This window comes from Lucilia sericata, unplaced genomic scaffold, assembly GCF_015586225.1.
Source record: "Lucilia sericata isolate MDLA Ls3-8-SP2 unplaced genomic scaffold, ASM1558622v1 Contig000224F_arrow, whole genome shotgun sequence".
NCBI classification, from domain to species: domain Eukaryota; kingdom Metazoa; phylum Arthropoda; class Insecta; order Diptera; family Calliphoridae; genus Lucilia; species Lucilia sericata.
Window position 1 is genome coordinate 426,491 of NW_023994251.1, and position 26,010 is coordinate 452,500.

Here is a 26,010-nt window from a genome sequence, read left to right on the forward strand (position 1 = left end):
GTATTCTTATTTTTATAAATTATTTTATACATTAATGTTAATGGAAAATTAATGCATTAATTTTATTATTTATTATTTAATGTTAATGAAAAATTAATGCATTAAATTCAAAAATATTTAATGTTAATGCAAAATTAATGCATTAATTTCACAAATATTTAATGTTAATGTAAAATTAATGCATTAAATTTAAAAATATTTAATGTTAATGCAAATTTAATGCATTAAATGTACCCATGTTAATCTTAATGCAATAAACTTGCATTAACATTATTTTTTTTTAATGTAGAAAAAATTGTTAATGCATTAACACATTTAATGCATTTATCCCAGGTCTGGTATTAAGTAGGGTTCTATAAATCGACTTTCGAATAACCGAACAATCGACTTTTTGTCGAAAAAAGTCGAAGTCGACTATTTTGTTCCAAAAAAGTCGATAACTCGACTATCGTCTGTGAAAAAAGTCGAAAAGTCGACTTTGTGAATAAAAGTCGACTTTGTGAATAAAAGTCGAAAAAAGCCGAAAAGTCTGAAAGTCGAAAAAAGTCGATAAGTCTAAAAAAGTCGAAGAAAGTCGAAAAAAAGTCGAAAAGTCGTAAAAAGTCGAAAAAAGTCGAAAAGTCGGAAAAAGTCGAAAAATCGAAAATTGTAGAAACAAGTCAAAAATAGTCAAAAATTTTAAAAAAGTGAAAAAAAAAGTCAAAAACTCTAAAATAGTCGGAAAAACTCGAAAAAAGTCAAAAAATAGTCGGAAAAAAGTAGAAAGAAGTCGAAAATAGTCAAAAAGTCGAAAAAATTGAAAAGTCGAAAAAAGTGGGAAAAAGTCGAAAAATGTCGGAAAGTCGAAAAAGTCGAAAAGTCGACTATTTATAAAATACTTATAGTCGAAAAGTCTAAAAGTCGACTTTTATTTAGATGAAAAAAGTCGAAAAGTCGAAAAATCGACTTTTCATAAAATGCAAAAAGTCGAAAAGTCGACTTTTAACAAAATGAAAAAAGTCGAAAAGTCGACTTTTCGTTTCAACTATAGAACCCTAGTATTAAGGTATGCGGCTACAGTACATCGAAAAAATTTTAGCTTTGTCATAGCTTTTCTAAAAATATTTAAAACACCGAATTCCTGAAACCTATGAGTCAAAGTGTCATAAATTCATATTTGTACAAATTATATAGTTTAATTTCCTAAAAAAGGAAATACTTGAGGATATCTGTTACATATATTTTTGAATATTTATTTGAAAATCTTATTAGGTTTTTAAAAAATATGAATTTTGAGTTTTTAAACAAAATTTTACAAAATATACTAAGAACATCTAATAAAAATATCAAATTTTATAAAATAAGTTATAAGAGTTACTATATGCCAACTGAAATACTAAATAAATTATCGCTGAAATAAACACATTTTATACAAAGTATGGCCACCTTATCACCGGTGTTTGAAAATAAACAAAGAGAGCGCAAATTCCTTAGAGTTGCCAAAATACACATAAAAAATTAACACAATAAACAAAATTTCTAAAAATGTTTAAATTAAATGGAAATTTCAAAAAATTTAAACAAAAATGTGACCAAACATAAACAACTGCTTATTTTTAACAAACATTTTTACTTTAAAAATGTTTTTTATTAAAATTCCCAGAAATTTCCCAACTTCTCCCTTGACCTTTTGTAAACAAAACACTTTGCGCTTAATAATAACCAAACTCGGCCACCCTAATTCCCTCTAAAAAAATATAAACATAATCAGTTTTGTTTAAGCACGCGTTTAAATTGTTACAGATTTTTTAGTTTCTGTGAAATTTTGTGAATTTTTGTGAAATTTTATTAAAAATCGTGTAATAAATAACAAAAATGCCTAAAGAACAATTTCGTGAAGCAGATGTGATAAAGAAAATGTAAAAATTTGAAGAAATTTAAAAAAATTTAAAACGCAATTTGCTAATTGAAATTTTTCTTATTAGATCACATGTGCAATTTAGTATTAGCAGTCCAGAGGAGATACAACAGGAGTCTCATTTGCGTATTGTTTCGAAAAATCTCTACCAGGCACAGCGACAACCCGTGCCCTATGGTGTTTTGGATAGGCGCATGGGTGTCAGCAGCAAAGATTCCAGCTGCGAGACTTGTGGTCAAGGTTTGAATGAGTGCATAGGACATTTTGGTTATTTAGATTTATCCCTGCCAGTGTTTCACATTGGTCATTTCCGCTCCACTATTAATATATTGCAAATGATTTGTAAATCCTGTTCCCATGTTATGCTCAAGGAGTCCGAGAAGAAAATCTTTGAGAAAAAGTTGCTAAATCCTAATTTCTCCTATCTGGCTAAAAAGGCTTTACATGGTCAGATCCTCACCAAGGCTAAGAAACAAACAAAATGTCCCAATTGTGAGGCTATAAATGGTGGTGTCAAAAAAGGTCCGGGTTTGTTAAAGATTTTACATGATCCCTATAAGGGCAAAAAACAGGATGCTTTAATGAATAAAGATTTGGATGAACTGCTAGCTGCTACGGACAACAATCGTGAATTAAATCAAATGTTGCCTAATTACAATCACATGGAAGAATTGAATCCTTTAACTGTATTGGAGCTATTCAAAAGTATACCCAAACGTGATATACCACTCTTGGGTATGACTTGTGAGGGAGCTAATCCCGCTAATCTAATAGTGACTAGAGTATTTGTGCCGCCTGTATGCATAAGACCTTCCGTGGTATCAGAAGTTAAGGCAGGAACGTAAGTACCAACAAAATTCTTAACATTTTTATTATACTAAAGTAATATTTCATAATACCTTTTAGCACTGAAGATGACTTGACCATGAAACAAAGTGAAATTTTACTCATTAATGATGTCATACAAAAACACATGACAGGAGGCGGTAAAATTGAGTTAATACAGGAGGATTGGGACTTCCTGCAGTTGCATGTGGCTCTTTATTTTCACAGTGAAATTTCTGGTATACCCCTTAATATGGCTCCCAAAAAAACCACTCGCGGTTTAGTGCAACGTCTGAAGGGTAAACAGGGTCGTTTTCGCGGTAATCTTTCGGGTAAACGTGTTGATTTTTCGGGTCGTACCGTCATTTCCCCTGATCCCAATCTTATGATACATCAAGTGGGTGTACCAGAAAGAGTAGCTAAAATTTTAACCTATCCCGAGCGTGTTAATCCTGCTAATATACAAAAAATGAAGGAATTAGTTAAAAATGGTCCCAATGTTCATCCGGGAGCTAATTATGTACAGCAAAGGGGTTCTACATTTAAGAAATACTTAGCCTATGGTAATCGTGATAAAGTGGCTCATGATTTGAAATGTGGCGATATTGTGGAACGTCATTTATGTGATGGTGATATAGTGTTATTCAATCGTCAGCCCTCTTTGCATAAAATGTCCATTATGTGTCATCAAGCCAAGGTGCAGCCACAGAGAACTTTCCGTTTCAATGAGTGTGCTTGTACACCTTACAATGCTGATTTTGATGGTGATGAAATGAATTTACATTTGCCCCAGACTGAGGAGGCTAGAGCGGAGGCCTTAATATTGATGGGCAACAAGTCTAACTTGGTGACACCCAAAAATGGTGAAATTCTTATAGCAGCCACACAAGATTTCATTACAGGCGGTTATTTGCTGACACAAAAAGATGAATTTTTAACCCGGGAACAGGCTATGCAATTGGCAGCCTGCTTTTTAGCTGGTCCCGATGCTAATATGCATATTGATATGCCTCCCCCAGCCATACTCAAGCCACGTAAACTTTGGACCGGCAAACAGATATTCAGTTTACTGCTTAAGCCCAATAAAAAGTGTCCTGTTAAAGTAAATTTAATCACCAAAGGCAGAAATTATACCGGCAATTATGACTTATGTGCTAAAGATTCTTGTAAGTTTGAGAGAATAAAACAAAAATTATAAAAATTTCTAATTTTTCTCTATCTATTTGCAGGGGTTATTATACGCAACTCGGAGTTGATATGCGGTTCCATGGATAAAAGTACCATGGGTTCGGGAACGAAAAACTGTATCTTCTATGTTATATTGAGAGATTTTGGTGAAAATTTTGCTACGAAATGCATGTGGAGATTAGCTAGGGTAAGTGCATTCACTCTCTTTTGTACTATATTTATTTTACAAATATAATTTCATCAGTTTGTTAGTTAATTATACATAGACAATGTTTATTTACAAAATTTACTTTGTATTGATAGCAAAACCTGAAACAATACCAAAAACTAAACCAATACTTGCTATTTAAACAGTTGGTAAAAGAATAGTACATATATGAAATGACGTACATTTTTTGTATGTCAAAGAAAAGCTATAACTTAGACTTGAACTTATCAACAAATGTCGCGTAACATGGAGTAAATAAACGTAATAAAACAAATTTGCAAAATAATCTATTAATTTAAATTTGTTTCATGTGAATATTTAAAAGAAAATGCTGCAATTTTAACTAAATTTCAGCGTTTAACTTAGTTCATAATATGTATTCCTTTTCAAATAGTTCCCCAAAATATAAGTTTACTTTAGTTTTGAAGAGTTCCACTAAATTCCATGCCGTTCTCTTTGAAAGTGTCTGCTTTTTAGTGTGAATTTTGTTGAAGTGAAATATAATGAAGTTTTTAAGTGTTTCACTAAATTCCATTTCGTTTCTCCTTAAAAAATTCTATTTTCTAGGGCTTCTTTAATAAATTTCTCTATTGACAATAAAATTTCTCTATATCTCTCTCTATTCCAAAACGTTCCTCTTAATTAAAGTGGAATTTTCTCTTGTTTCACTTAATTCCATAAAGTTATTCTCAATTATAATCCGGAAAATTACGTTTATTATATCTTAAGTCATATTTTGGGCATTTATAATAAAATTTTTAGATGTTTCACTAAATTCCATTTTGTTCCTCTTTGAAAATTTCTGTAATATAGGGCAGATTTAATGATTTTCTCTGTTTGTAATTAAATTTCTGCATGTTTTACTTAATTCCAAAATGTTCCTCTCAATTAGAAGTTGAAGGACGATAATTATTATAACTTAAGTCACTTCTTATCGTATATATACTGAAATTTTGAAGTGTTCCACTAAATTCTATTTCATTCCTTTTTGAAAGCTTCTGTTTTTAGTGCCAATTTAATAACTTTCTGTATTTGAAATTAAATTGCCTTGTGTTTCATTTAATTCCAAAATGTTCTGCTCAGTTAGAAGCTGAAAAATTGCGTTTGTTACTACAGGAACGCTACACAGTGGTATAGGAAAAAAAAAAGAGGGAAATAATTCGGTAACTTCTAAACGGTTAATCCGATTTTAATGAAATTTGGTATGCACAAAGAGGAGGTGTTGTCGAGTTTATGTTTTGAATTTGGACCTTATAGGCCAACCAGGGGCCCGGCGGGGGGTCCTCAAATTAGGACACCTCGGCTATGTTAAATTTTTAAAACGATCCTATTTCTTCATTTGAGTTCCGATTTAAAAAAAATTTCGTATATAGAATCTCCTCATCGAGCACTATAAAAAATGTCGTCGTAGCAGTAAATTATCTCTTATAGTTTAGGAGATATTCGCATTTGAATATTAAAATTTTAAAATTTTTACCGTCCTTACTTTAGTTTTTTTGATAATAGCAGGTCCAAATATTTCCGATTTTCGCCATTTTTTTTTATTTGCTTAACAACAAGTTTATATACCAAGCAGTGAAAGAATTATGTAAAAATCATGACTGAGTCCAAAGTTATAGGCATTTAAATTTAAAAAATTAAAAAAAGGCGATTTTTTGTCATTTTTTTGGGAAAAAAGTATCTTTTTCTTTTTAAGTTATCTAAAAAGTTTCTAAGAAGATGTATATAGAATTTATACTTTTTGGAAAGCTGACTTTACATAAAATACGATAAATGAAACAAAACCTAAAAATTTTTGATACCGAGGGGACCAGGTCCATCCAAAAAAACCCTATTTTTTATGGAAAATTAAATTTTGAGCAAAAATTCTCAAATCGCATAGTCGATATCAAATTATAGTGACCTGTTTTATATGACCCAATAAGTTCTTAATCATTTTGTAACGGGTTTCGATAACCCCGCCCCTGGTATGGATATAATAGGCAAAAAACCAAAAAATCCCATTTTTGGGATTTTTTAAAACTTTTTTGGGAATTCCGGGATTTCTAATAAGAAAATTCGAAATTTTTATTTAATTTTGGATTTTGAGTAAAAAAATCTACCTAACTGTAAAATTTCATCAAAAAATATTCATAAATAAAATTTTTATTGCAATTTGAAAAATTTGTATCTTCGCAAAAACTGAATAAAAAACATTTTTTAATTTTTTTTAAAAAAAGTATTCCGCGAATTTTTTAATTTTCAAAAATTATATACAGTTTTGAAAAATAGACAAAATTACCTTTCCATTGATATATAACATGCCTACCTAATGTTTTTTAAGTGACAAATTAATTAGGGAAAACTCAACATCTTTTAGAAAATTTACCTAGCACTATTATTTTCATCCATATATGTAACAAATTTAAGAGTTAACCTTATGGATGAAAATAATAGTGCTAGGCAAATTTTCTAAAAGATGTTGAGTTTTCCCTAATTAATTTGTCACTTAAAAAACATTTCAAAACTGTATATAATTTTTGAAAATTAAAAAATTCGCGGAATACTTTTTTTAAAAAAAATTAAAAAATGTTTTTTATTCAGTTTTTGCGAAGATACAAATTTTTCAAATTGCAATAAAAATTTTATTTATGAATATTTTTTGATGAAATTTTACAGTTAGGTAGATTTTTTTACTCAAAATCCAAAATTAAATAAAAATTTCGAATTTTCTTATTAGAAATCCCGGAATTCCCAAAAAAGTTTTAAAAAATCCCAAAAATGGGATTTTTTGGTTTTTTGCCTATTATATCCATACCAGGGGCGGGGTTATCGAAACCCGTTACAAAATGATTAAGAACTTATTGGGTCATATAAAACAGGTCACTATAATTTGATATCGACTATGCGATTTGAGAATTTTTGCTCAAAATTTAATTTTCCATAAAAAATAGGGTTTTTTTGGATGGATCTGGTCCCCTCGGTATCAAAAATTTTTAGGTTTTGTTTCATTTATCGTATTTTATGTAAAGTCAGCTTTCCAAAAAGTATAAATTCTATATACATCTTCTTAGAAACTTTTTAGATAACTTAAAAAGAAAAAGATACTTTTTTCCCAAAAAAATGACAAAAAATCGCCTTTTTTTAATTTTTTAAATTAAAATGCCTATAACTTTGGACTCAGTCATGATTTTTACATAATTCTTTCACTGCTTGATATATAAACTTGTTGTTAAGCGAATAAAACAAAATGGCGAAAATCGGGAATATTTGGACCTGCTATTATCAAAAAAAACTAAAGTAAGGACGGTAAAAATTTTAAAATTTTAATTTTCAAATGCGAATATCTCCTAAACTATAAGAGATAATTTACTGCTATGACAACATTTTTTATAGTGCTCGATGAGGAGATTCTATATACGAAATTTTTTTTAAATCGGAACTCAAATGAAGAAATAGGATCGTTTTAAAAATTTAACATAGCCGAGGTGTCCTAATTTGAGGACCCCCCGCCGGGCCCCTGGTTGGCCTATAAGGTCCAAATTCAAAACCTAAACTCGACAACACCTCCTCTTTGTGCATACCAAATTTCATTAAAATCGGATTAACCGTTTAGAAGTTACCGAATTATTTCCCTCTTTTTTTTTTTCCTATACCACTGTGCGCTATTATTACCATTTATAATGAAATTTCGAAGTGTTTCACTAAATTCCATTTCGTTCCACTTTGAAAATTTGTATTCCCTTTTGGGAAATATAAAAATCACTCTATCTACATTGAAATTTCTGCATGTTGCACTTGTTTTCATTTAGTTCCATTACTTAGAGCGTGTTTCAAGAATTCCATTATATTTCCTAAACGAAATTTCATAAATTTCAATAAGGCCATTTAATTTTTTTCTTAATTTCAATATTTTTTATTATTACCTTTAAATATTTATTAAAATTTTTCACATTTAATCAATGTTTTACCAAATTCCATTTTGTTCCCTGTATCAATTTTTTTATAAAAATTGTATTTCTTTATAAATGTTTTATTCTTTAATTTAGTAGTATGAAAATAATTTACAAATTTTAATGTTTCATCATATTCCATTTCGTTCCTTAAGCAAAATCTTGTTCATTTCCTTTAAATTATTATGTTTTCTTACTAATTCAGCTAAACCTTTATATTATCTATTCAAATATTTTCATATTAACTACTTTTAACTCAATTATTTAATGTTTCACAAAATTCCATTTTGTTTCTTGTGAAAATAATTGGTATAAATTAAAGTTTTTGGTAAAATGCATATTAATTCGTTAAAATAGTCTACGCAGTTTAAAAAATATAACGTTCCACATGATTCCATTTCGTTCCTTCAGTAAATTATTGCAAATTTTTTGCAATTTTCTTTCTAATTTAGTAAAAAATTTTATTAAAAAGGAAAAAAGTCATCATTTTCCGCATTATTTAATGTTTTACAATGTTTTTTTTTTTTTAATTTCATTTTTGTGATTTGTTGTTAAACGTTTTTTCGTTTATTTGATTGTCTACTCAAAATATTTTCAATTTGTAAATTCCCCTTTCAATTTAGTGTGTTATTTTTTAATTTATTATTTAATATAACATTTTCTTCTCTTGTTAATTGCAAATTAAAATCTGATTATTTTTTGCTTTGCCATTTAATAATATATTTTTCTGTTATCTTATCTAGATTTAAGAAAACATTTTTAAGACATTTAAAAATTCTAGGAATAAAATGAAATTAATTTTAATTCCTTATACTTGTCTGATAAATAATAATCAATAAGTTTTAGTATTAACATAAATCTGCAAGTTCATTAGAAAATCTACAACAACTATTAGGTGAATTAGTTCACTTGTAGTTTAGTTCTAGTTCAGTTCTAGTTTAGTTCTAGTTCAGTTCTAGTTCAGTTCTAGTTTAGTTCTAGTTCAGTTCTAGTTCAGTTCTAGTTCAGTTCTAGTTCAATTCTAGTTCAGTTTTAGTTCAGTTCTAGTTCAGTTTTAGTTCAGTTCTAGTTCAGTTCTAGTTCAGTTCTAGTTCAGTTCTAGTTCAGTTCTAGTTCAGTTCTAGTTCAGTTCTAGTTCAGTTCTAGTTCAGTTCTAGTTCAGTTCTAGTTCAGTTCTAGTTCAGTTCTAGTTCAGTTCTAGTTCAGTTCTAGTTCAGTTCTAGTTCAGTTCTAGTTCAGTTCTAGTTCAGTTCTAGTTCAGTTCTAGTTCAGCTATAGTTCAGCTCTAGTTTAGTTCTAGTTTAGTTCTAGTTCAGTTCTAGTTCAGTACTAGTTCAGTTCTAGTTTAGTTCTAGTTCAGTTCTAGCTCAGTTCTAGTTCAGTTCTAGTTCAGTTCTAGTTCAGTTCTAGTTCAGTTCTAGTTCAGTTCTAGTTCAGTTCTAGTTCAGTTCTAGTTCAGTTCTAGTTCAGTTCTTGTTCAGTTCTAGTTCAGTTCTAGTTCAGTTCTAGTTCAGTTCTAGTTCAGTTCTAGTTCAGTTCTAGTTCAGTTCTAGTTCAATTCTATTTCAGTTCTAGTTCAGTTCTAGTCAGTTCTCGTTCAGTTCTAGTTCAGTTTAATTCTGTCCTTCAGTCCTAGTTCATTTCTTGTTCAGATTAATTCAGTTCCTGTTCAGCTCTAGTTCACTTTTAGTCTTGTTCAGTTCTAGGTCAGTTCAAGATCATTTCTTGTTCATGTTTAGTTCTAGCTCTGTTCACTATCGGTTGATTTCAATTGACTTCAAATTTTTATATCACTTTTTTTATTTTTCATTCGAAATTGTCATCCATTAATTCAACTAGATTTATCTACATAAGCATTTCTGCTTGATATTCTTCAAAAATAGACATATTTTTTCTTTGCAAACATATAAATTATAACATTTATTAACACTTTTAACTAGAACTTATACCACTAACACTGGCAATGAAATCTAAATATGCAGATAATTTAACATAACCAGATGGATAGTTTTCTGTGCACATATCTTCTGCTACAAACGAATTGATGCCAATTTGTACATAATTATTATTTTGGTCCTGCCAAACCAAGGCACCACCAGAATCGCCACTGCAAATTGACATATTGGTGCCATTATAGCCCTTAGCACACATTGTTTTATCGTTCACTGTTTTATTAGTAAAACAGGCTAAACAAGCACTATTATCCACAATTTCTACTTGAGCCCATAATAAAGTTTCCGGATTATCTAAATATTCATCGTCTGTATAACCATAACCAGTTATAATGGCACTATCGCCAAGAAAACCATTTGCAGCCTGTGTTGGTGTTACCAAACTAATGGGTTGTATATAGCTGGTAAAGCTTAAGGGTGTTGGTAGTTGGATAAGTGAAACGTCATTATTCAAGTTTGCTGGATTATATTGAGGATGTATAAAAATTTGGTTAGAGGTCATATTTAAAGCACTGACTGAACGATAAATAGTGCCAAAAACCATCATAACGGATGGTAAGCCATTAGTACAATGAGCAGCTGTCAAAACCCATAGGTTAGAAATAATAGAACCACCACACAATACGGTATCTATTTCATCTTTCTTTAATAGAACATGATAAGGAAATTGGCCTGGAGTGGCTTGTGAGCCAGATATAATGCGTCCTTCCTAAAGAGAAAGTAAAAAATAGAAATTTAACATTGTTTGGGATCTGTAGAATATTATTTTTTTTAAAACTTACAATGGCCTTTGTCTCCACATGTGTTTTAATTAAGGTACTTAGTACCAATAGTAAAACCACTTGATATAAAAACCAAGTCTTCATTTTAAATAGTTATTACTGCTCGAGAGTTCTAAAAAGACTGCTGACAACTTTCGTTTTGTGTTGTATTAAACTTATAAAGTTGATTCTGGTCCCCGATATCTTAAGCAGTTTAAGTGTTCTGATAACTGAACTTAAATTTTTTTTGCTTTAGTATTAAAATATTTTTAAACAAAATTTTACAAAAACTTTATCACTTTGATAAGCTTTCTTGCTCTCTCTCTCTTTTTTGAAAACAGACTTTTTTAAGTAATTTTATTATAGGTATTATTTAAAGGCCTTTGATTCCGTTTGTTTTTAAGCAATGACGTTGTTTACAGCGTTATAGTAAAGAGAAATTTCTTCTAATCTATGAACAAAAAACGTTTTAACTAAAGGAGAGAGATTGTTATCATAATTATATTAAAAATAAACCTTTCTAAGGCCGATAATTGAATTTTATGATTTAATTCGTGGGAAATTGTTTTGTTTCGTTTGGACAGATTTATTTTTTCTTGCTATTACTTAAACAACATACTTGGAAGTTATAAAAGAAATTGTTAAGATTATATTAAGAATAATTAAAGTGTTTAATGGTTTCACTATTATTTTAATCTTTAAAAGATATAATAAAAATTACTATGGAAAATTCTAGATCAGTTCTCATTCGGTTCTAGTTCAATTCTACATTAGTTCTAGTTCAGTTCTAGTTCAATTCTAGTTCAGTTCTAGTTCAGTTCTAGTTCAGTTCTAGTTCAGTTCTAGTTCAGTTCTAGTTCAGTTCTAGTTCAGTTCTAGTTCAGTTCTAGTTCAGTTCTAGTTCAGTTCTAGTTCAGTTCTAGTTCAGTTCTAGTTCAATTCTAGTTCAGTACTAGTTCAGTTCTAATTCAGTTCTAGTTCAGTTCTAGTTCAGTTCTAGTTCAGTTCTAGTTCAGTTCTAGTTCAGTTCTAGTTCAGTTCTAGTTCAGTTCTAGTTCAGTTCTAGTTCAGTTCTAGTTCAGTTCTAGTTCAGTTCTAGTTCAGTTCTAGTTCAGTTCTAGTTCAGTTCTAGTTCAGTTCTAGTTCAGTTCTAGTTCAGTTCTAGTTCAGTTCTAGTTCAGTTCTAGTTCAGTTCTAGTTCAGTTCTAGTTCAGTTCTAGTTCAGTTCTAGTTCAGTTCTAGTTCAGTTCTAGTTCAGTTCTAGTTCAGTTCTAGTTCAGTTCTAGTTCAGTTCTAGTTCAGTTCTAGTTCAGGTCCTAATTCAGTTCTAGTTCAGTTCTAGTTAAGTTCTAGTTAAGTTCTAGTTAAGTTCTAGTTCAGTTCTAGTTCAGTTCGATTTCAGCTCTAGTTCAGTTCTAGTTCAGTTCTAGTTCAGTTCTAGTTCAGTTCTAGTTCAGTTCTAGTTCAGTTCTAGTTCAGTTCTAGTTCAGTTCTACTTAAGTTCTAGTTCAGTTCTAGTTAAGTTCTAGTTAAGTTCTAGTTCAGTTCTAGTTCAGTTCGATTTCAGCTCTAGTTCAGTTCTAGTTCAGTTCTAGTTCAGTTCTAGTTCAGTTCTAGTTCAGTTCTACTTAAGTTCTAGTTCAGTTCTAGTTCAGTTCTAGTTCAGTTCTAGTTCAGTTCTAGTTCAGTTCTAGTTCAGTTCTAGTTCAGTTCTAATTCAGTTCTAGTTCAGTTCTATTTCATGTTCAGTTCAGTTCTAGTTCAGTTTTAGTTCAGTTCTAGTTCAGTTCTAGTTCAGTTCTAGTTCAGTTCTAGTTCAGTTCTAGTTCAGTTCTAGTTCAGTTCTAGTTCAGTTCTAGTTCAGTTCTAGTTCAGTTCTAGTTCAGTTCTAGTTCAGTTCTAGTTCAGTTCTAGTTCAGTTCTAGTTCAGTTCTAGTTCAGTTCTAGTTCAGTTCTAGTTCAGTTCTAGTTCAGTTCTAGTTCAGTTCTAGTTCAGTTCTAGTTCAGTTCTAGTTCAGTTCTAGTTCAGTTCTAGTTCAGTTCTAGTTCAGTTCTTGTTCAGTTCTAGTTCAGTTCTAGTTCAGTTCTAGTTCAGTTCTAGTTCAGTTCTAGTTCAGTTCTAGTTCAGTTCTAGTTCAGTTCTAGTTCAGTTCTAGTTCAGTTCTAGATCAGTTCTAGTTCAGTTCTAGTTCAGTTCTAGTTCAGTTCTAGTTCAGTTCTAGTTCAGTTCTAGTTCAGTTCTAGTTCAGTACTAGTTCAGTACTAGTTCAGTTCTAGTTTTTAGTTCTACTTCAGTTTAATTCAGTTCTAGTTCTAGCTCAGTTCTAGTTTTAGTTCTACTTCAGTTTAATTAAGTTCTAGTTCAGTTGTTGATCAGTTCTTTTTCGGATCTAGTTCAGTTCTAGAACAGTTCTAGTTTAGTAAATTTGGAAAAAATTTGTCTGTTTAATTTCTGCTTAAATTTGTTTTATTTTAATTATGAAAAATTTATACCAGTTATGTTTTGAATATAATTCAAATATGAAGTTACTCTAGTAAAACCAGGAGGATATTTGGAACACATGTTTTTAACTGTGAAAGATGTTATGTCAATCTGTATATTGTTCCATACTAAAGAACCACCAGAATCTCCATCGCAAGTTGTCATCTTGCTGTTATTATAACCAACGCCACACATTATGGTATCCTCCATACGTTCATCGCCATAAGCCTTTGCGCAAATAGTATTATCAATAATTTCTACCGTACCCCATTGCAATACCTTAGCGGTATCGTTAGCTGCGTCGTCTGTTTTACCAAAACCCATAATAATGCATTCAACACCCACGAATTTATTGGAAGCCTCAGCTGAAGATACCAATTTTATAGGTTGTATGTTTTTGGTAAAATTTAAAGGTGTAGGTAGTTCAATAAGAGAAATGTCATGAATAAAGTTTTTGACGTCGAAATCGGGATATGTATAAAATTTTGAAGAGGTCATTTTAATGTCATATTTGAACAGATCTATTGTACCAAACATAAGAAAAACAGAGCTGATGTTATATAAACAATGACCAGCTGTTAACACCCAATTATTTGAAATAATAGAACCGCCACACAGTAACGCATCGTTTTCATTTCTTCGTAAAATAACATGCCAAGGAAATTGGCCGAGAGCAGCCACTGAACCAGAAATAATGGGTTCGCTCTGGAATTCAAAAAGTGATTACAATTCAAATTGTTTATATTTTTAAACTCACATGCATTTGCATTTGAATTTTATTATTCTGGTTGTGAAACAGCTGAAAAAAAAATTAATATTGCATTTATGGATTTGTAAAGAATTATATAAGGATCTAGTAATTTTCCCATTTCAAATATACCATTTCTACAGCTTGAGCATCTAATACATTTAGTACACATAACCTGTAAAAGATCAACAAAATTCCAACTTTATACAAAAAATGCTTCATGTTTAATAATACGTCTATTTTATTCAAAATTTCTTACTAGACTACTGAGAATTTGTTTCGGTTTTCTTTAGTGTATTACAAATATAATATTTAAAATTTTTAAATTTTGCAATCAATTCGTTCTAGTTCAAGTCTTATTAAATATATTTGTTTTATTTTAGTTCTCGTTTAGTTCTAGATCAGTTCTAGATCAATTCTAGATCAATTCTAGATCAGTTCTAGATCAGTTCTAGTTCATCCCTAGTTCATCCCTAGTTCAGTTCTAGATCAGTTCTAGTTCAGTTCTAGTTCAGTTCTAGTTCAGTTCTAGTTCAGTTCTAGTTCTAGTTCAGTTCTAGTTTAGTTCTAGTTAAGTTCTAGTTAAGTTCTAGTTAAGTTCTAGTTCAGTTCTAGTTCAGTTCTAGTTCAGTTCTAGTTCAGTTCTAGTTCAGTTCTAGTTCAGTTCTAGTTCAGTTCTAGTCCAGTTCTAGTTCAGTTCTAGTTCAGTTCTAGTTCAGTTCTAGTTCAGTTCTAGCTCAGTTCTAGCTCAGTTCTAGTTCAGTTCTAGTTCAGTTCTAGTTCAGTTCTAGTTCAGTTCTAGTTCAGTTCTAGTTCAGTTCTAGTTCAGTTCTAGTTCAGTTCTAGTTCAGTTCTAGTTCAGTTCTAGTTCAGTTCTAGTTCAGTTCTAGTTCAGTTCTAGTTCAGTTCTAGTTCAGTTCTAGTTCAGTTCTAGTTCAGTTCTAGTTAGTTCTAGTTCAGTTCTAGTTCAGTTCTAGTTCAGTTCTAGTTCAGTTCTAGTTCAGTTCTAGTTCAGTTCTAGTTTAGTTCTAGTTCCAGTTCAGTTCTAGTTCAATTCTAGTTCAGTTCTAGTTCCAGTTCAGTTCTAGTTCAGTTCTTGTTCAGTTCTAGTTCAGTTCTAGTTCAGTTCTAATTCAGTTCTAATTCAGTTCTAGTTCAGTTCTAGTTCGGTTCTAGTTCAGTTCTAGTTCAGTTCTGGTTCAGTACTAGTTCAGTTCTATTTCAGTTCTAGTTCAGTTCTAGTGCAGTTCTAGTTCAGTTCTAGTTCAGTTCTAGTTCTAGTTCTAGTTCAGTTCTAGTTCAGTTCTAGTTCAGTTGTAGTTCAGTTCTAGTTCAGTTCTAGTTCAGTTCTAGTTCAGTTCTAGTTCAGTTCTAGTTCAGTTCTAGTTCCAGTTCAGTTCTAGTTCAATTCTAGTTCAGTTCTAGTTCCAGTTCAGTTCTAGTTCAGTTCTTGTTCAGTTCTAGTTCAGTTCTAGTTCAGTTCTAATTCAGTTCTAATTCAGTTCTAGTTCAGTTCCAATTCAGTTCTTGTTCAGTTCTAGTTCAGTTCCAGTTCAGTTCCAGTTCAGTTCCAGTTCAGTTCTAGTTCAGTTCTAATTCAGTTCTAGTTCAGTTCTAATTTAGTTCTAGTTCAGTTCAAGTTCAGTTCTAGTTCAGTTCTAGTTCAGTTCTAGTTCAGTTCTAGTTCAGTTCTAGTTCAGTTCTAGTTCAGTTCTAGTTCAGTTCTAGTTCAGTTCTAGTTCAGTTCTAGTTCAGTTCTTGTTCTGTTCTAGTTCAGTTTTACTTCAGTTCTAGTTCTACTTCAGTTTTAGTTCTACTTCACTTCTAGTTCAGTTTTAATTTAGTTCTATCTAAAGTTCTGTTTCAGTTCTATTTTCTATTGTAATGGAAAAATTTAATATCTATGCATATACATTATTTGAAAAAAATTTCTTTTATTATTTTTCTTAAATCAAATTAATCAAAATTTAAACCAGTAATATTGTTGATATAATTTAAATACGAAGTTATTTTAGTATAACCCGTAGGATATTCCGAACACTTGTTTTTAACTGTAAATGAAATTATGCCAATCTGAACATAATTATTATATTTATTCTTCCAAACTAAAGCTCCACCTGAATCACCATCACAGGGAGATATGTCGGCATTATTATTATAACCAATTCCACACATTACTGTATCCTCTATACTTTCCTCTTCATAAGCCTTTGCACAGGTAGTAATATTAATAATTTCTACATTAGCCCATAATAATACATCAGAACTATCTTCAGCTATATTGGCTGTTTGACCGAAACCAATAATAATACCTTCAGCACCCACAAAATCATTGGAAGCCTCTATCGAAGATACCAGCCCAATAGATTTTATATTTTTGGTAAAGTTTAAAGGTGTTGGTAGTTCAATAAGTGAAATATCATTTATTATGTTTTCTGCATCGAAATCAGGATAGGTATAAAGTTTTGTAGAGGTCATATTATTTTCATAATTGAATAGATCTATTGTACCAAATGTAAGTAAAACGGAGCTCAGGTTGTAAATACAATGACTAGCTGTCAAAACCCATTTATTGGAAATTATAGAACCGCCACATAATAATGTATCCTCTTCATCTCTTCTTAAAATAACATGCCAAGGAAATTGACCTAGAGCCGCTCGCGAGCCAGATATTATGGCTTCGCTCTAGAAATAAGAAATGATTACAGTTCAAATTGTTTATATTTTTATACTCACCTGCATTTGTATATTCATTTTGTCATTGCGTTTGTTAAACAGCTGAAAAAAATGATGGCAAATTAGTATTTAAACACTTCTAAGACGATCTAGTTGTTCTTTGCGACGGGCGGTAATTCAAAACTTACCTTTACCACTGCATGAACATCTAATACATGTAGTACACATAGCCTGTATAAGATCAATAAAATGCTAACTTTATACAAAACTGGATTCATATTTAACAATATCGTCTATTTTATTCGAAATTTCTAACTAGAATAATGCAATTTTGTGTCGGTTTGTTGTGGTATATTGCATTTACATATAATCGATATTTTGCAATAATTTTATTTAGTAATCAATTCGTGATACAATTCTATAGTTTAGTTGTTTTATAGTTCCACTTAAATTCTATTTACAATTTCTGTTCACTTCAATTCTAGTTAAGTTCAAATTTAGTTCTAAGGAATGCGGACGGACGATTTTTTGCTTTTAGGTTTTTTGTATTACATTGAAACCAATAAGTCAATTGTTTTTTACATTGAAAACAATTCAGTTCTGGTTTAGTTCTAATTCAATTATAGTTCAGTTCTAGTTCAGTTCTAGTTCAATTCTAGTTCAGTTCTAGTTCAGTTCTAGTTCAGTTTTAGTGCAGTTCTAGTTCAGTTCTAGTTCAGTTCTAGTTCAGTTCTAGTTCAGTTCTACTTCAATTCTAGTTCAGTTCTACTTCATTTCTAGTTCAGTTCTGAACTAATTCAGTTCTAGTTCAGTTCTATTCCAGTTCTAGTTCAGTTCTAGTTCAGTTTCTAGTTCAGTTCTAGTTCAGTTCTAGTTCAGTTCTAGTTCAGTTCTAGTTCAGTTCTAGTTCAGTTCTAGTTCAGTTCTAGTTCAGTTCTAGTTCAGTTCTAGTTCAGTTCTAGTTCAGTTCTAGTTCAGTTCTAGTTCAGTTCTAGTTCAGTTCTAGTTCAGTTCTAGTTCAGTTCTAGTTCAGTTCTAGTTTAGTTCTAGTTAGTTCTAGTTCAGTTCTAGTTCAGTTCTACTTCAGTTCAGTTCTACTCAGTTCAGTTCTAGTTCAGTTCTAGTTCAGTTCTAGTTCAGTTCTAGTTCAGTTCTAGTTCAGTTCTAGTTCAGTTCTAGTTCAGTTCTAGTTCTAGTTCAGTTCTAGTTCAGTTCTAGTTCAGTTCTAGTTCAGTTCTAGTTCAGTTCTAGTTCAGTTCTAGTTCAGTTCTAGTTCTAGTCAGTTCTAGTTCAGTTCTAGTTCAGTTCTAGTTCAGTTCTAGTTCAGTTCTAGTTCAGTTCTAGTTCAGTTCTAGTTCAGTTCTAGTTCAGTTCTAGTCAGTTCTAGTTCAGTTCTAGTTCAGTTCTAGTTTAGTTCTAGTTTAGTTCTAGTTCAGTTCTAGTTCAGTTCTAGTTCAGTTCTACTTCAGTTCAGTTCTACTTCAGTTCTACTTCAGTTCAGTTCTAGTTCTAGTTCAGTTCTAGTTCAGTTCTAGTTCAGTTCTAGTTCAGTTCTAGTTCAGTTCTAGTTCAGTTCTAGTTCAGTTCTAGTTCAGTTCTAGTTCAGTTCTAGTTCAGTTCTAGTTCAGTTCTAGTTCAGTTCTAGTTCAGTTCTAGTTCAGTTCTAGTTCAGTTCTAGTTCAGTTCTAGTTCAGTTCAAGTTCAGTTCTAGTTCAGTTCTAGTTCAGTTCTAGTTCAGTTCTAGTTTAGTTCTAGTTCAGTTATAATTCAGTAATAGTTTAGTTATAGTTCAGTTCTAGTTTAGTTCTAGTTCAGTTCCAGTTCTAGTTCAGTTCTAGGTTAGTTCAGTTCTTTTTCAGTCCTTGTTCAGTTATGTATAGATCTTTTCTAGTTATAGTTCAATTTTTGTTCTGGTTCTGTCCTATTCTATTTGAAAAGTTTTTATTTTATTATAATTTTTTAATCAAATCACTAAAATCTTAAACCTGTAATATTGTAAATATAATTTAAATAGGGAGTTATTTTAGTATATCCTGTTGGATATTTCGAACACTTGTTTTCAGCTGCAAAAGAAGTTACGCCAATCTGTACATAATTTTTAAATTCATTCTTCCAAACTAAAGGACCACCAGAATCACCATCACAGGGATTTATACCGGTATTATAATAGCTAACTCCACACATTATTGTATCCTCTATACTTCGCATTCGATAAATCTCAGCACATGCAGTATTATTAATAATTTCCACAGGAGTCCATAGCAATACATCTGAAACATTCTCAGCTGTGTCAGAAGTCGCACCAAAACCAGTTATAATACTTTCTGCACCCACAAAATCGTTTGAAGCATGTTCTGAAGAAATCAAAACAATGGCTTGTATATTATAGGTAAAACTTAAAGGCGTAGGTAACTCAATAAGTGAAATATCATTGACCAATTTGTTATAGCCAGGATAGATATAGAATGTTGTTGAGGTCATATTTACATCAGAATTATATAGATTTGTTGCACCAAATACTAATAAAATGGATTTTTGGCCGTAAACACAATGACCAGCTGTTAAGACCCATCTATTGGAGATAATAGAACCGCCACACAATAATTCATCATATACATTTCTCCTTAAAATAACATGCCAAGGAAATTGACCAATTGCGGCCCGTGAACCAGACACAATAGATTCGCTCTGTAAATGTGACTATAAAAGCAATTATAATTTGGATTTTTACAATTTATTTAATGGATATGATTCGCTCTGATTTTCTTTTCTGAACTAACCGATTTCGCATTTTGAGCTTGTAATAAATATAACCAGCAGTAGATGCACAAAATTTCAATTTTATATAAAAAAGTTTTCATGTTTACCAATGTGTCTATTTTAGTCGAATTTACGAAATAGACTAATGTCAATGGTTTTCGGTTTCTTTAACGGATATTGCAACAATTAAGGGTTTTTTTTGCTATAATTAAAATTTAAAATCAATTCGTTATGAAGTTTTACTGCTTTAAATATTTATTTTCAAGATGAAGAATTTGCCATAGGTAATTATGTTGGGACTTATAAATTATTAGCGCATTCATTGTGGTGGTATATAATGTCCATTTGACCCTTTATCTGTTCAAATGTTAGGAAATTTGTTTAATATTTTATACAACAAACTATAATATATCAGATCTTGTTAAGATTTATTCATGACTTCTCTGAATCTAGCTCTCAAAAGCTGATTAGATTTCTTTTAATGAAAGTTCTGAAAAACAATATTATTTAAAATTTGGAAGATCAAAGGTTAAACCAGTTATATTATGAATATAATCCAAATACGATGACACTCGAGCATAACCCGCTGGAAATTCTGTACACCTATTTGAGACCGTAAAAGAAGCTACACCGATTTGTACAAATTTATTAAATTCATTCTTCCAAACTAAAGCTCCACCAGAATCACCATCACATGGTGACATATCGCTACCCATATAACCAATCGCACACATTTCTTCATTCGCTATGCTGGCTCTATGGTACGCCTGAGCACAAGCAGTATTGGTGATAACTTCTACAGAGGCCCATAACAAGAATTCGGAAAAATCTTCAGCTATATTAGCTGTCTGACCAAAACCAGTTAAAACAGCTTCAGCGCCCACAAAATCATTTGAAGCCTGTGCTGAGGATACCAAATCAATGGCTTTTATTTCCTCGTTAAAGTTTAATGGTGTAAGCAATTCTATTAGAGCAATATCATCAGTCTTGTGTTTGCGATCAAATTTCGGATGTATATGAAATCGTGTAGCTTTCTTTATAAGACCATCAACGTAAAGATTTACGGTTCCAAATTCTAAACGTACCGAATCCAGGTCATTAAGACAATGAGCCGCTGTTAAAACCCATTTATTGGCAATAATAGAACCGCCACACAATAATGTATCAAAATTATCTCTTCTTATGAGAACATGCCAAGGAAATTGACCGAGTACAGCTTGTCTACCGGATATAATAGCTGCACTCTGGTAATTTGGCTGGCGAAAGAATTTGTTTTTCAAATAAGTTTTTTTTTATATGGGATTTAAGTTCAAAACTTACATAGTCTGTGGTTTGAATAGGAATGACTTGTAGCTGGCATAAGATCCATAAAAGGCTTACTATATAGAAAAAAGTATTCATGTTTAAGCTCACGTTCTATGAACTAATTGTTAGTTTCTGTCTTGTTTTAAAATATTTCCTTTAGTAAAGACTTATTTTTCTAACAATAATTTCATTTTTTTAATCAATTCGTTGGGCAATTTTTATGGTATAAACTAGAGTTTCAAGGCGTGTAATTGTAATTATGTATATAACATCGAAATTTCACAGATATGCAAATGTATAGACTAGAAGACGTTAGTAATATGAACCCTGTTTCTTTGATAATGTCTAAACAAGTACCTTGAACTGTTTGTTAACAAATTTGTTATGCTATAAACTAATTAACAGATTCCTATAGGTATAGTGGTTTGATTTAACAATATGGACTTGGACTCTTTCGTTTTAATTTCTTGTAATACCTTTTATTATAATAAAATCAATAACAATTTTTATGCTGAATATTTTCAATTTTTTTTTTCTTTGAAATTAAATTTATTTTTATTGAAATCTTCTTGAATTATTTTCCGTCCGTCTGATTATTTATACCCGTAATATTGTATATAAAATCTAAATATTTAGCCACTTTCGTAAAGCCTGCAGGAAATTCTGAACATTGATTTAACATCATAAACGATGCTACGCCAACTTGTACACGTTTAAATTGTTCATTTTTCCAAACTAAAGCACCACCAGAATCCCCCTTACAGGGAGTCTGTGATGAACCAGCATAACCTTCTGTACACATAGCTGTATCCTCTATACTTTCTAGATGGTAAGCGCTAGCACAAATATTATTAGCGATAACATCTACCTCGGCATATAATAACCACTGTGAATTATTACCAGTATTCATTGTCCAACCAAAACCGGTAATTGTACATAAATCACCCACCAAATCGGTAGAAGCCTCCTCTGCCGATATCAATTCAATGGCATTTATATTCACGCTGAATTCTAATGGTTCAGGTAGTTCAATTAGTCCTATATCATTAGTTGAGTTGTGATTATATTCAGGATATATATAAAATTTTGTCGAGTTCATGACAAGTCCATCAAAGTATAGATTTATAGTGCCAAATTCCAAATGTACGAAAGTCATATTATAAATGCAATGAGCAGCTGTTAAAACCCATTTAGTGGAAATAATAGAACCGCCACATAATAATTCATCATCTGCATCTCTTCGCAAAAGTACATGCCAAGGAAATTGACCGATTGCTGCTCGATAACCGGATATAATGGGTGCACTATAATTCTAGAAATTATAATTACAGTTATGACTTATATGTACATAACTTTTCGTTAAAAACTTACCACAGCCTTGACTTCATTATGAATTATATATAGCCAATATAAGCTCCATAATATGCCAACTTTAAATAGCAAAATTTTCATCTTTAAGAATTACTTGTTACTAGGTTATTCCAGTAAATAACACTTTCTTTATGGTTCTTTGGTTATATTTGATATTTAAATGATTTATTACTAAAATTTTGATTCAACCATCAATTTGTTATGCAATTTTTGGAGGAAATGTAGAACGAATTGAAATGCATTACGAATCTAGATTTTTACTATATATTGCCTATCTTTAGCATATATCATTTAAGCTATTGGGTGTATAACTTAAAAATAAGGGTTCTCTCATTTTTAAAGTAATATATCAGACTTTTATTCTCATTACTAAAAAGTCTAATCAGGTAAGATTTGCTTTAGTTATGAAGCACGCCGTTTGCTTACCGAAGCTAATGGTGAATGTCTTCTATCGGTTCTAATGTATGACAGATATTTTGAGTCGTTTAGAAGAGGTGATTTCGATCGCCCAAAAAAGAGCTGCAGAAATCTGGTCAGATCATCTCAGAGAAGTGAGCATTACACATAAAACGCCCAAAATATGTGGTCAAACCTGAAAGTCCAATATTCAATCATGACAACGGTTCTCAACATGTTGCAGTATCTGTTAACAGCTGTTTCGAACGAAGTGCTTGGAAAGTTTGGCCTCACCCTCCTTATAGTCCAGACCTTGACCAGTCCAATTACTATTTGTTTCGATCGATGTAGAACGCTTTTTACTTCAGAATAAGGCATACGAAATTAGCTTGATTTGGAGTCTATATTTTGCTCATATCTCCGTTATTTATGGTCAGATTTTGTTGATTATATTACAAATACAATCAATACTCAGCCACAGATACTTTGAGTGGTTGGGAAGTTTCGCCTCACCCACCTTATATCCCACACCTTGACCCGTCCAATTAAAATTTGTTTCGATCGATTCACACGTTTTCTGAGATATGCTTCACTTCAGAATAAGGTATCCGAAATTGGCTTGATTCCTTTTTGGCCTCATTTTTATGACGTGATATATATTGTCCTATTTTGCTCATAACGCGAAACTTTTATCAAGTATCACGGTAACCAATTGAATAGAAATACAAATATATAGCATAGGGGCCTTCATGAGTTATGTATATGTGTACCGTATTCGTTTGATAATGTTTAAAAGGTTCCTTGAACTGTTTGTCAATAATTTGGAAAGATATAAACCTCTTAACAGATTCCTATAAGTATCAAGGTTCGATTTAAGAATATAGACTAAACTTTCCCTTAAAATCGCTATTAAAATCGAACAAATCATTAGATTTCCTCTAATACCTTTATTATTACACTAACAAATACTTAATATTACCTCAAGCTCTCAAGTCTTCTTTAATATAAACCCGTTATATTGTGTATATAAACTAAAAACGAAGTTACTCTCGCATAAGCTGCCGGAAATTCCGAACACCTGTTTACCTTGGCAAATGATGCTACACCAATTTGTACAAGTTTTCCATATTGATTCTCCCAAACTAAAGCACCACCAGAATCACCCTTACAGGGAGTTATATCGCTACCAGCATAACCAATCGTACACATAGCTGTATTCTCTATAATATTTTCATCAAATTCTCTGGCACAATCTTCATTACTGATAACTTCTACATTGCCCCATAATAACCATTCGGAAAAGTTATTAGCTTGATTAGATGGCCAACCGAAACCAGTTACAATACCAATTTCGTTTACAAAATCGTTTGAAACATATATTGAAGATACCAATTCGATGGCATTTATATTTTGGTCAAATGTCAATTCTTCAGGTAGTTCTATCAAAGCTATATCATCGGTAAGGTATCGGTGATTGTATTGGGGATATATATAAAATTTAGTAGAATTCATAATAAGACCATCAAAGTAGAGATTTACGGTGCCAAATTCCAAGTGAACGAAACTGCGACCATAAACACAATGAGCTGCGGTCAAAACCCATTTATTAGCAATAATAGAACCAGCACCTAATAATTCATCTTGGGCATCTCGTCTTAAGAGCACATGCCAAGGAAATTGCCCCAAAGCAGCTTGCGTACCATCGACAATAAAAGCACTCTGAAAATTAGAGTGTAAAGAGCAATATTGAAGAACTTAATTTATATCGTTTTTTATTCCAAACTTACAGAGGCTGTAGTTTGATTATGCCTAACATATAGCCAGCATAAGATCCCTAAAATAATCAGTTTAATGAAATAAGTTTTCATTTTAAACAATCTATAGTTGTTGGCCAAATAATATCAACTTACTTCCTGTTAATTTATTATATATGTTATTTAAGAAATTTTATGTTACACAATTTTCAATTAATCAATTCGTTATGGTAATTTTTAGATAAAATTAACTTGCAAGTCGGGTAACTAAGACAGTCTGACAAGTCGGGTAACAATGGCCGTAACTTTGTCAGTTTATAACTCTTGTGAAAATCACAAAATATAGATGAACTTGGGTAATTTGTTAACAATTTGTAATGCTATAAACTGCTTAACATTTTCCTATAGACCCCTAGGCAAATAAAACGATTTTAATTGTATTTTACAAATTCTTTCCAATGAAATATTCTTAAGTTCAATTACATAAAATTAATGAAATTCTAAACCCGTTATATTGCGTATATAATCAATATACGATGAAATTCTCGCATAAATAACAGGATATTCTGAACAATGATTTTGTTTTATCGTCGATATAATACCGATTTGTACATATTCGCTTTCCCAAACTAAAGCACCACCAGTATCACCCTTACAGGGTGACATATTCGTACCTTTATAAGGAACCGTACACATTCTTGAAGCCTGTATAGAATATTCAGTTAATTTCCGAGCACATTCTTTATTACCGATAACTTTCACCGTGCCCCGTAACAAATATTCCGTATATTTATTGGCTTGATCGGCAGACCAACCAAAACCAGTTACAAAACCAAGTTTACCCTCAAATTCATTTTCGACATTTTTTGTAGGCACCAATTGAATGTAATTTATGCTTTCGTTAAACTTTAAGACCGACGGTAGTTTAATCAAAGCAACATCATTCATTAAAGTGTCGGGTTGGTATTTGGGATGTATATAAAATTTTGAAGAATTCATAGTAACACCTTTAACATGGAGATTTGTGGTGCCAAATTCCATATGAAGGTAGGTCCTATTATAAACACAATGAGCTGCTGTTAAAACCCATTTATCGGAAATTATTGAACCACCACAAAACAATAGATCTCTTGGATCTCTACGCAAAAGTACATGATGGGGAAATTGACCTAAATTGGCAATTGAACCACCGACAATAGCTGAACTCTGATCATTGGACTGCAAATTAGTGGAATAATTAGTAAATATTTTTTTAATTTTTTCTTTCGATTAAAACTTACCACTGCCGTGGTTATATATAATTGCCGGCATATGATCCCTAAAAGGGATAGTTTAAGTAAATTAGCCGTCATGTTAAAATAATTACCAGTGTATTTATGATAAATAATGTTAGGACTAGTTTATTTAAATTAACTTTTCATTTAATTTCTTAAAAATCGCTTCATCAATCAATTCGTTAGAACTTTTTGAGGCATAAAATTGATTTGCAAAGCCAATTATATTGGTTTTATAACATAAAAATGCGGGTTCTCTCAGTTCTTCTATCGTTTTCAATGTATGACAGATACTTTGTGGATTTTACAATTGGTGATCGGATAAAAAAGATCGCACAAAAGTGAACCAAAAAGGACTTTCTATGAAGTAGTTTCAATTCCTGATCAATTCATGAGAAATTTCTAAGGGATACATGGAACAATTAATACTCGGCCACATGTTAGCTGTTAAAAACTATGTAGAAAGAAGTGGTTTGGAAGT

General features: G+C 31.2%; 9 protein-coding genes across 9 annotated transcripts; 1 reads left to right on the plus strand and 8 right to left on the minus strand.

The window, feature by feature from the left end:
* The first annotated feature begins 1,754 nt into the window (after nt 1-1,754).
* On the plus strand, nt 1,755-4,145 carry LOC119602345 (DNA-directed RNA polymerase III subunit RPC1-like). The gene is made up of 4 exons (XM_037953807.1): nt 1,755-1,898; nt 1,965-2,738; nt 2,804-3,888; nt 3,952-4,145. The coding sequence occupies exons 1-4, from the start codon at nt 1,855-1,857 to the stop codon at nt 4,143-4,145; spliced, it is 2,097 nt and encodes a 698-aa protein (XP_037809735.1). The 5' UTR covers nt 1,755-1,854.
* Nucleotides 4,146-9,938: 5,793 nt separating this feature from the next.
* Nucleotides 9,939-11,011, minus strand: LOC119602382 (transmembrane protease serine 9-like). Its single transcript, XM_037953876.1, has 2 exons — nt 10,785-11,011; nt 9,939-10,711 (listed from the first exon to the last, which is right to left on the minus strand). Exons 1-2 carry the CDS (start codon nt 10,866-10,868, stop codon nt 9,983-9,985), a joined length of 813 nt encoding a protein of 270 aa, XP_037809804.1. The 5' UTR covers nt 10,869-11,011; the 3' UTR covers nt 9,939-9,982.
* A 2,223-nt stretch (nt 11,012-13,234) lies between these two features.
* LOC119602378 (collagenase-like) lies at nt 13,235-14,237 on the minus strand. The gene is made up of 3 exons (XM_037953873.1): nt 14,126-14,237; nt 14,003-14,044; nt 13,235-13,950 (listed from the first exon to the last, which is right to left on the minus strand). The coding sequence occupies exons 1-3, from the start codon at nt 14,213-14,215 to the stop codon at nt 13,240-13,242; spliced, it is 843 nt and encodes a 280-aa protein (XP_037809801.1). The 5' UTR covers nt 14,216-14,237; the 3' UTR covers nt 13,235-13,239.
* A 1,672-nt stretch (nt 14,238-15,909) lies between these two features.
* LOC119602377 (collagenase-like) lies at nt 15,910-16,983 on the minus strand. Its single transcript, XM_037953872.1, has 3 exons — nt 16,858-16,983; nt 16,730-16,771; nt 15,910-16,678 (listed from the first exon to the last, which is right to left on the minus strand). The coding sequence occupies exons 1-3, from the start codon at nt 16,945-16,947 to the stop codon at nt 15,950-15,952; spliced, it is 861 nt and encodes a 286-aa protein (XP_037809800.1). The 5' UTR covers nt 16,948-16,983; the 3' UTR covers nt 15,910-15,949.
* Nucleotides 16,984-18,640: 1,657 nt separating this feature from the next.
* On the minus strand, nt 18,641-19,558 carry LOC119602346 (brachyurin-like). The gene is made up of 2 exons (XM_037953808.1): nt 19,450-19,558; nt 18,641-19,369 (listed from the first exon to the last, which is right to left on the minus strand). Exons 1-2 carry the CDS (start codon nt 19,528-19,530, stop codon nt 18,641-18,643), a joined length of 810 nt encoding a protein of 269 aa, XP_037809736.1. The 5' UTR covers nt 19,531-19,558.
* Nucleotides 19,559-19,840: 282 nt separating this feature from the next.
* LOC119602362 (collagenase-like) lies at nt 19,841-20,874 on the minus strand. The gene is made up of 2 exons (XM_037953826.1): nt 20,750-20,874; nt 19,841-20,685 (listed from the first exon to the last, which is right to left on the minus strand). Exons 1-2 carry the CDS (start codon nt 20,828-20,830, stop codon nt 19,933-19,935), a joined length of 834 nt encoding a protein of 277 aa, XP_037809754.1. The 5' UTR covers nt 20,831-20,874; the 3' UTR covers nt 19,841-19,932.
* A 349-nt stretch (nt 20,875-21,223) lies between these two features.
* Nucleotides 21,224-22,243, minus strand: LOC119602357 (collagenase-like). Its single transcript, XM_037953821.1, has 2 exons — nt 22,106-22,243; nt 21,224-22,046 (listed from the first exon to the last, which is right to left on the minus strand). The coding sequence occupies exons 1-2, from the start codon at nt 22,184-22,186 to the stop codon at nt 21,309-21,311; spliced, it is 819 nt and encodes a 272-aa protein (XP_037809749.1). The 5' UTR covers nt 22,187-22,243; the 3' UTR covers nt 21,224-21,308.
* Nucleotides 22,244-23,428: 1,185 nt separating this feature from the next.
* On the minus strand, nt 23,429-24,411 carry LOC119602379 (brachyurin-like). The gene is made up of 2 exons (XM_037953874.1): nt 24,289-24,411; nt 23,429-24,220 (listed from the first exon to the last, which is right to left on the minus strand). The coding sequence occupies exons 1-2, from the start codon at nt 24,367-24,369 to the stop codon at nt 23,501-23,503; spliced, it is 801 nt and encodes a 266-aa protein (XP_037809802.1). The 5' UTR covers nt 24,370-24,411; the 3' UTR covers nt 23,429-23,500.
* Nucleotides 24,412-24,602: 191 nt separating this feature from the next.
* LOC119602369 (collagenase-like) lies at nt 24,603-25,654 on the minus strand. Its single transcript, XM_037953833.1, has 2 exons — nt 25,536-25,654; nt 24,603-25,473 (listed from the first exon to the last, which is right to left on the minus strand). Exons 1-2 carry the CDS (start codon nt 25,605-25,607, stop codon nt 24,745-24,747), a joined length of 801 nt encoding a protein of 266 aa, XP_037809761.1. The 5' UTR covers nt 25,608-25,654; the 3' UTR covers nt 24,603-24,744.
* Between the last annotated feature and the right edge of the window lie 356 nt (nt 25,655-26,010).